General features: G+C 40.6%; 1 protein-coding gene across 1 annotated transcript in view; it reads right to left on the reverse strand.

The window, feature by feature from the left end:
• Positions 1-8773, reverse strand: part of ly75 (lymphocyte antigen 75) — a 23891-nt gene extending 15118 nt beyond the window's left edge. Inside the window, exons 1-11 of the mRNA XM_046391314.1 lie at positions 8479-8773; positions 7008-7379; positions 5406-5579; positions 5019-5180; positions 3385-3510; positions 2488-2628; positions 1628-1831; positions 1236-1396; positions 991-1098; positions 407-495; positions 86-255 (exon numbers count right to left, since the gene is read on the reverse strand). Coding sequence (XP_046247270.1) covers positions 86-255; positions 407-495; positions 991-1098; positions 1236-1396; positions 1628-1831; positions 2488-2628; positions 3385-3510; positions 5019-5180; positions 5406-5579; positions 7008-7379; positions 8479-8575 — 1804 coding nt within the window. The 5' untranslated portion in view covers positions 8576-8773. The remainder of the gene's footprint in view (positions 1-85; positions 256-406; positions 496-990; positions 1099-1235; positions 1397-1627; positions 1832-2487; positions 2629-3384; positions 3511-5018; positions 5181-5405; positions 5580-7007; positions 7380-8478) is intronic.
• Positions 8774-10143: the final 1370 nt, after the last annotated feature.

A 10143-nucleotide genomic window follows, 5' to 3' on the forward strand; every position in this document is an offset into this window, starting at 1 on the left:
GGGAGGAAGACACATCACCCATCTTAATATACAGTTCTATGCATGGTAGCAGTACCTACACAATGTCAATGTGGTTTTTACTAACCTGGTTCAAACCAGCCCCAGTTGGTGTATGTAACTGCATCTGGGGACCCATTCTGGCTCAGCCACTGGTATTCTCCTGTGTTCTTAATGTCCTGCAGCCCGATCCAAAAATACTGAGGCTCCTTGCTGATCTGCTGTCCAAGAAGACGGCTGATAAAGGCCTGCTCAAACCTGAAGAGAGCAGTCAGACATGAGTGACTTTTTCCTGTCCACACATGGGACAGGTCAAATTGCGTTTAAGAAGCATATGCAATAGAAGCCTTCTATGGAAATGGTGACATACGTAAGCAAGCAGCCGCGTCGGCAGCTAAACGGCTCCTACCTGTTTCTTATAGTGATGTTGCAGCGGTCTTTGAAGGACACTGGGTTGTTGTTCACTTGATAACAAGAGTTACCATGTCTCCTCCAACCCTGAGGAATTTACAGCAGTAAGACTTGAGCTACATTTCACCTGCAAGCAACTGCATTCATACATCTGTTCTATTCAGGCAATAGCTGCTCATACAGTCACAGACTTTGAAGACTTTGCCTCTTCATTACTGAAAAGCTTGCCAAACATCATATGACTTTGAAAGCAAGTAATATAAGGACAATACAAGCTTGTACCCGCGTAGTCAGTTCTTTTCATGATTTCAGAATTATTGCTCACATATGCATGCAGGTCATGGAAGGCCAGATGCAAATTGCAATTTAATATATAAACAAAAAGATCACATTTTACCAAAACTTGATCTGTAAAAAACGAACTGAGCATTGAGGTCTGTGATGTATATGTAACCTTTGAGTCCAGACCTAAATTACATAATATGATGAGCTCATGATGTCAGTCGCCAACAAAATGGAAGAGAGTAATGCAAAATAACACAGGCTTGTTTTGCAAATTCACATAATTTAAATAATACTCACATCCTCAAAGCGACATCCGGTCTGGGTTTCTGATTCCTTGATCTCTCCTTTCTTTTGACACATAAAAGGAAGCCTCTGTGTGCAGTTCCCAACCCGCCAACCATGAGTCTGTGGAGAGAAGACACAGGTTTGATTTTTCAGGCCCAAAATAAACAAATTTGTACAGCAGATCATAAGAACGCAACAACAGAGTCTGGCATTACCAAAAAAAACGCCTGCACTCATATCCAGACCCACAAACACACCTTGCCAGAGTAGAAGACACAGCTGGTATCCTGAGTGGGCTGAACTGGTTGGTTTGGGTCCCAGTAGGTGAAGGTGACAGGTGCCTGGTCGATCCACTTGAAGACAGTAGGGGTGATGCCGCTACCGATCAGACCAATCCACACATCCAAAAACTGTCCATCTGATAGACCGATAACACACAAAGGAATATCACATCACAGAAATGTCTAAAATCAAGCAAAATAAATAAATAAATAAATAAGGCAGTAGAGTGTCAATTAGCTTGTTTCATGACATCCACAGACTCAGGTGACCCTTAAGGAGTTATTTCATTGTTCTACGAAATATGACTTATTTCAGGACTCACTGCCAAGTGAAATTAAAATAAGAAATTTTAAAATGAGAGCTTTACCTGCGTGGAAGTTAGTACTGATCATCTCTTTACTGTCAACAGAGTGGAGACTGGCCAGAAAGCCTCCTCCTCCTCCCTCTGTGTTGTTACAGTGTAGATGGGCATCTTCAAAGTTTCGAGGTTTGTCCTTCACTAACTTGTAACACCAGCCGTTCCATGGGGCCCAACCATCCGCACACACTGTTTCTTTATATACTAAAGACTCTGCAGAGAAAGAGGAAGACAGACGGAGCCTGTGAGGGGAAGTCAGATTCGGTTTATTTGACTGAATGGGCTTTATAATCTGTGCAACAGGAAAAGGGTGAGACAGAAGGACAACCAATGGATCTCACTTCCAAAGGAGACACTAGATATCACATGTAAACATGAAGAAAAGCATCTAATATGATGAGTCCCAACCGCTGTTAAATACCAAAAAGAAGGAGAAGAAACCTACAGCATCACTGTGTGTATTTATATCAGTTTTTGGCACACTTTTGGGAGGGAGTCCTGTAACTTCATCCCTCAGCTGGGTCAAACACTTCTGTCATGCTGGATGTCTTGTATCAATGTACAGGATGCCAGAGACACTTCTAGATCTGTAACCTTGCCAGCCAGTCGACCACTTTTGTCCAGGCTAAAGTATCTCAGCACCTTTTGGATGGATTGTTATTTAAACTAAATACCTGCCAAATTAAATACACTGTCATCAGTTTACAAAGTAGCAAATATGAGCATACAAACACGCTTACCCAAGCTGGTTAACATCACACTTGCCTACAGTACAGCCCCTGAGAGCCACTAACATGCTACAGAGTCTTATTAAAGAACGACTCAGATGAAATATGAGTGCAGAAAGGTGAGGGCAGCAGCTCACCTACCTGTTGTTGCTGTTTTAGAGGCATTGACGCTCTTCTTGCAGATGTACGGCAGCCGTTTGTTGCACGACTGGACTTCATAGTTGAGATTGGAGTTCAGTACTCCACAATCTGACTCAATGAGCACGGGGGTGGACGGCATTCCTGTCAAACACATCCCCACACACATTAAATAAACATAAAATCACATACCATCTGTGAGAGCAGAGCAAAGGAGTGGTATTTTCAACTGGTCATCTATCTAGGTTACAGCTAATCAGCTGTGTTTCACAGAGAGGTGAAATGTAAGATACGTCTTACGTTGCGGTAACGTTTCAACTTAGCGCTGTTAATAGCAACACTGACATGTTGTAAATTATGGCCCCCACACATGGCTCATATCAGCAGAAGGCCAGATGGCTGCAGTATCCTTAATGTTCACGGTGCAGTGTGAGAGCAAGGGCAGAAGAAATAACAGCAAACATATTATAATAGCAAGAAGGTTTTATAAAGCCTTCCATTCAGCGCTATTAATGGGTTATTCAGCAACAGCAACAATCCCAGTGCCACACTGTGTCCAAAACCCTGGCACAATGAGCTTCTTTAAAACACTGGCCTCATTGTTCCTCTGACTGACACCAAGTCTCTAGTTTATAGAAGGGCAGCAACAACAGCAGATCACAACAGGATGCAGGTTTCAGTGTGCTGCAAAACACAGGTGCAGGTTTTGGTGAGCAGCTGATGGTTATGCTGAAGCTATGCTTGCAAAGAGGTTGCAAGTATTATTATTTTTTTTAAAATAAGAACTGTTGAACTTGACCTCGTTTATTTTTTCTAAATCAACAAGCACACACGGATACGCTCGGAAGTAGGACTAAGATTAGAAGGAAACACAGGGAACAGACAAAAAGATATAATTACCGTCTCCGTCTTCCCAGCGCAGGACGGAGAGAGGGGAGCCGTCTGACCACTGCCAGCCCTGAGAAGTGTCTAACTGGTGAAGGCCGATCCACATCTTCTCAGGCATTCCATCCAGGCCCTCCAAAACTGCACAACGCGACGTTACAGCACAAGGGACAAGTGATGTAAACATTTAAAAAAGGAAATGAAGAGCCTAAGATAATATCAATCATCGAGATAATTTGCGTGAGAACAACACAGCAAAACACAAAAACAGGGATGCACAATAAACCGACTATGAAGGAGAGAGAGGAAAAGAGAGGGTAAAACGTACAACAGTTAAGCCATAAGTGGAACATCAAACTGTAAAGAGTCTCAAGTGAGTCCTGGTGCAGTTAAAATCCTTCAAGATGTCAGCTTTAAACTTCACTGACAGCGCTTGGTTCATGAAGGACGGTCAGCCTGACATCCTCAAGACAAGACATAACCGTTTATAGATTATAACCACGCAAACCGTCATGTTTTTAACTGTTCTAAAGCTTATGACCTACAAATGCAGAGAAGTACTGAAAACAGAGGAATGAAATGCATCCTTGAAACAACAAAACTTGACTTTTAAAATATTTCTAGTGCTAACTGTACTGTAACTGAGCTTCTGGCCTATACTATTTATATTTTATTTTTTGTACTTTATCTTAATTGATTTAATTCTGGTTTATGTTGTTTACTGTTTTTAAAAGTCATTCTATGCTTTGCCCATTGTCTCTGTGCTTGAAATGTGCTACTGAGGTTTCCGTGAATTTGCACTTCAAGCACTCTCAGTTTTCTTGCAATAACGATCACCGCCATAGTGAAAAACCACAAAAAAGAAGAAACAGAGAGGTAGAATAAGTGGAAAAAAAAATATGTGTCTTTCTCAACATCTGCTCTTGCAGAATTTGCAGGCAGGCAATTACCTCCTTGTGTGAAAATTTTGTGGAAATTCCAAACAAAACCACAGTTCCTGTTTTAACTGGTGCTTTGCAGAACAACTTATGAGGCTGTTATCCTAAGTAATTAAGTCTTAATTCTAAGTCATTAAGTGGAGCCGTTTAGAAGTTACACTGTACATAATTCTAATGAGACTAAGACAAAATAAGACAGACAGTTTTTTTTGTGCAACAAAACCATGCCTTTTAAAAGAAACATGACTAAATAAGAAAGCCTGAAAAATGTGATACTGATCAATTATAACATATAATTCAGATCAGTAAAAAGTTACATATCTGTTTTTTTTCTGTGGTGTTAGGGTATGCATAAATAGATGTTTCTCTTTCTGTTCTGTTTCTCGAAATAGCTTGTTAAAGCGACAACAGAGTGGAAGGGCCTGTCCTCAGAATTTCCTTCATAGTTCTCAAAAAGTAAAAGAATGTTTCTGGGCATTGAGGGACACAGGCCTGTTGTTTTGAATAGGATTTAATTTTAATCATTATTTCTTTCCACCAAAAGTGGTTTTCTAGCTCTGCCAGCTTAATTACCATCACAATTTTTATTGTTATACATGTTATTAATGTGTGCGATATGAAGCATGATTCCAACATGCCCTACATGAAGTGGATGGCTTTGACCAGAAAACAGAAGAACAGATTAAGAAGAAGAAATAAAATCAGTCTTACAGGTTTTGGAGTGGAGAACATCAGGCCCAGACACACTGAGCAGATCACCTCCCTGACTACGACATGAATCCAAAGCTTCATGCCAGGTCACTGCGGCAGTGGAAACAAACTCATAGCAGGATTCCCCTTCCGGCCCGGCAAACAGAGTCTGGCAACCCTCTTCTACAAAATCAAAGCGACAGTGTGAGTGTGTGTTCTTAGGTTTTGTCAAATGCTGGAAGTAATTTAACATGACTTGTGACAGAGATAAAAAGACTGACAAGAGAAAATAGGTCTGCTATCTACATTTTAGGTCACTGGTATCATAGGAGTGTTCTGGAAAACCAGACAATATTTTGTCAAAAATACAAACGATTAAACTTATGACAATATAAAAGCACAACATGCCAGGTGTTAGGCAGTGCCCCTTCCTTCTGTCTATATCATAGTCCGACGAGGTGGCACACCAGGACAGTCCAGGGAAATCTGCATCTGGTTGGCATCCGTGATACCAGCTGCCGTTGAACTTGAAGGGAAACTCACAGGGAGCGCCGGCAGAGTTCCCACCGATGGTGTGGACAACTTCACAGAGAAGAGAGGAGAGCAAAGAGCAAAGTCAAAGACCTCGTACAACCTTATGGTATTTGTGTCAACCAAAACAAGCCAGGACAGTGATTTGTCCAAAGTGAAATTTGGTGTCTTGTTGCGTACACAAAATCGTTACTTCTTCTCAAGATGGACAAACACGGGCCAAGCAGATGGCGTCACTATGTAGATTTTTACATACTGTAGGCAACCCCTGCGAAAACTTATATGGGGTCCCGTCTGTTGGTAAATAAAAAAAAAACATCGCTATGAGAAATAACACTCAATCACGAAGAAGTAACAAGTGAGCAAAATAATAAATCAAAATTGTCTTAGTTCAGAAAACCAATGAGTTTGTTGTTTCAAAGACAGAAAGTGAAATAAAATATCATGAAATGTTTAGAATCAGAATCAGAAATACTTTTACTGATCCCAGGGGGGAAATTGGGTAGTTAGAAAGAAGTAAGATGCTAGCAGGGGAAACGGCAACAGTCGGCATGGAGGGTCAGCACATGCGCACAAAAAGATCTAATTCGGACATGCGCAAATCTTGGATTTAAAAGTACTTGATCCGCCACCAACACAGCAATCACACTTATTTTCTAAGTCATCGAGAAAAACATCTTTTTCTTTTTCATTTCTATAGAAATAACAAATGAGTTGTATTTGAATTACAGTTACTGTGACTTAATGTAAATGAATGTTCGACAATCAAATAGTCAACTGGAAATCATCAATTCTGTCAGTATAGAATTGTAAATTGTACGTATTACCACAGACACTGAAAAATGTGCAGTTTAAGGACCTGAAAGAGTTAAAAAGTGACACTTTCCATGTTCACTCTTGGATACATGGATACATATGGATGCATACTTGTGTTTGCATTTCATTAAATGACATGCACTGAGAGCAAAACCTAAAAAAAACAAAACCGAAAGCACTTCACCACAAGAACCGAATGACTGCATGTGCACAGTCATAAAACACAAGTGAAGTAATTCCCCCAAAATTCAAAAGAGGCCATTTTGAATCACTGAAAGTCCTATTTCTTTATTCTGGAATTCGACCCATCATGTTGCTAACCGACATAAAAGAGTAATAAATGATAGGAATGAAGATAAGCCACCAAACAGTGTTTGAAATGTACAAGAACCTGTTTGTTCAAGTGACACAAAGCCAGTGGAAGCAAGTGTAAAGCCTGTATATGAAAGGGTGTAACGTATCACATGACCATCACGTGAAGTGAATTCACTGACAGAGTGCAGCGCATTACAGTCAATACAAACGAAATTTCATAATTTCCTGGAGCACTGCGGTCCTCAAAGCTTCATAATGGTGGACAGCTTGAAGTAGTTTCTGCAGTGCTGAGATCCACGGGATGTTAGTATTCTTTTTCTCATATAAGACAAAAGAAAGCGCACTCACCGTGGTATGGCTTACGGCAGATGCTGTCCTGGGATCCTCCTCTTAGCCAAGCATCAACAGCATCCCGTTTGGCGACAACTTTGCCATTGCTGACCGACAAGCCCATCTGATAAATGGTATAAACAGCTCCATCCAGGCAACGCCACCACAGCAGGACGGTGGAGCCACAGTCAACCAGGGACAGCGCCTTGGAGCGGATATCTAACGCCAAGCAGAGGGACGTGTCCACATGGAAGAGTCTGTGACTCGAACCCCACTTCCACAGCTGGGACCTGTTGTTTGGGTCACATTGGGTGAGACTCAAGTCTGACGAAGACGCCCTACCCAGACACTGGCTTGTGTTGGAGTGCTGGATGGTGAAAGCGTCCTCATCTGTGGCGAAGGGACAGACACAGAGAACAACACTGTCAAAACAAACAAGTTTCTGTTTCCGCCATGTAGGCACAATCTCAAACAAAAATCCTCCACTAAAAAAAAGTGGCACCAATTACTTAAAATTACTTTTCCTGCTAACATTAAAACAATTACAGAGAAATGTCTGCAGGTCCAACCAAAGGACAGCTGAACTGCATCTGTCAATGAAATAAACTGTGAAGAGACTGATTTATTCAGATGATATGTAAAACAGTGAGAAATAATACACACACACACACACACGCATGCATGAGTGTACACGCAGTAAAAATAGAGACATGTTTTAAAGACATTTTTAAAATAAACTCACACTGGAAGGTCATTAAGCATGATTCCAGCAATCGTTCAGACTCAGCACAGTTTAATTTTTAAATTACATTTGAATATAAGTATGGAGAAAGCTTTGAAACAGCTTTCAGATCATCATGTCGGATTTGTATATCTACATGTGCCTCTACAGTCACCCAAATAAAGACAACAAGGGCATCAAGGACTGATATATAATAATCTGGTTAAACAGTTGTGGTTTATAACACCGAAAGCTGAAGCTAACCAATAAAATTTGCTGGCACACTTGGCTTCCTTAAACAGAAAAAGTATGACAGCTTCACTCTCTTGTATTACAGCCATTCGGGCTTATGTTGTATACTATTACTGAGCACAACTTTAAACAGTAGCTACATACAGCCTACATAACAGGAGGGCTGCGTGGGGATTTAACACTTGACACGCAGAGCCAGACGGGGAAGCAGGGATGAGTGTGCAATTTATTTGACATGTCATCATACGGAGCGGCATAACACTGAACTGGGGGAAGGGAATCCTGCCAAACTAGGCTACTAACTAACCACTTACACCGAAAGCGGGGGTTATGTGTGTGTGTGCCTCCTTTTTCTCGTCTCGCAGGTTTACAACTATGGTGGCAGAATTCATGGCGCGCCTCTTCGGACTAAGTTATTATGGGTCCAGTGTGAATGAGAGAAACGGCTTAGTCACTGCTCAGAAGTCACTGCTTAAACAGAAAGCAAAGCTTGGGGAGTTTGACGCAGTTACTTACCAAAACCCGTAACGTCAGCCTGTAAGCAAGTCCCCAAGAAAACAGTTGACTCAAACACAGTCAACAAACAAAGTGTCGCTCCGGCTAGTTTCAGCATGGTCACGGCTGAGTCTTTCTGTTGGACTCATAAAGAATCTGTCCTCCCGGAGTGTCGATCTGAGAAAGTAGGGCGGTCGATAACTGAACTCCAAACTGAAAGCAAACACACACAACTTGTCTAGCCCAGTTCTACCAACTGTCAACTGTGTTATCCAGCGTCCCCCTCCTCGACGGCACGCGTCAAAGTGACGCTGCCCACGACCAAGAAAGAGACTTCCGGTTTGATTTACAAATTAATGGTGATAATCCTGAAAATGTGTGGAAATATGTGTGAAATTAATAAAATGCAAAAAGAGTTGCTATCCATAATTAAAATTGAAATATTTATTGTAAGCCCAAACGCGCCCCACGAAGAAAAAGATATCAAAAAATGAAATAAAATAAAAATAAAATAAATAAATAAAACGATACGTCATCAGTACCTTGTAAGAATGAAAACTGGATATTGAGACAAAATAAAAATACCTTACTGAATTAAAGATAGTGGCTCAATATATATATAAGTATATAACAAGTTTAAAAAAGTAAATTCTACAAAGGCTAGTCCAATTTTTTTTAATCATATTATTATATCATTTGGTCAAACAACTTGTGGTATTCTAAGCCAAAATTTTTGACTTGAATAAAAAAAATTAGATGCTAAATCTAAACTAAATTATGATTTATATGAGATGATATGATTATGGATTATGCCTATGACTTACAAAGTCCAACAAATACGGCATAGCAAGTCAAAATCCTGAGAAATCAAGTGAATGAATCAAAATTATGGATAACAAAGTCCAACATACGAGACGCTAAATCAAATTCAAGACTCACTTGGACAAAGGGCTAAATTATGTCTTAAGTTGTTGTTCTTATTAGCCAAGGCCACTACTTCAGTTCGGTTTGCCTCCTTGCCGCTCAATCGTCTCTCTTTAATCTAGAATCTGCCAGTAGTTTACTGTATAACATTATGGGCTCGCCTTCCTATAACGGACATTGAAGTCTTTACCAACAGCACATTCTCCAGTGGGCTAAAGCTTTCATTTTGAAGGCTTAATCACTCGTCTTCCTGTTGGACAAAACTCCGGCTCCGCGCTGTTGCGCTCCCTTAACATTCCCGATGGCCCGGAAACTTGCTAGAAGCATCCGCCTCACGCCCACCAGGCTGTTAGCTTCAAATGAAACACACCCAGGCTGTGTTTTTCGTGTAGAGAATGTGTTTTCATCTGTAAATGCGACAGCCTGTATGACCCCTGAATAACTTACTACATTAATTTGTTTACGTCCTGTCATTAGCACTTTGCTGTTTCGTTTCTCCTTGTTATGTTCTGCCAAACGTTAATACCTTTGTTAAGGCAATCTAACTGCTTGAGTTGTGTTTTATTTAGGTCGATTCAACATCAGATGATTATTATATTTTTACACAAAGCCAAGGCCCTATAATCTTCTCCTTGTTTCCATGGAGACAATATTCGTGATATTGTCAGGGATGTAAATCAGTGAGCCACGATAGCAAGTATAATTCTCAAGGACCAAAGATAAATTCGGAGATTTTAATATGAAAACAAATGTGACCTACTT

Source organism: Scatophagus argus, chromosome 1 (genome assembly GCF_020382885.2).
Source record: "Scatophagus argus isolate fScaArg1 chromosome 1, fScaArg1.pri, whole genome shotgun sequence".
Taxonomy (NCBI): domain Eukaryota; kingdom Metazoa; phylum Chordata; class Actinopteri; family Scatophagidae; genus Scatophagus; species Scatophagus argus.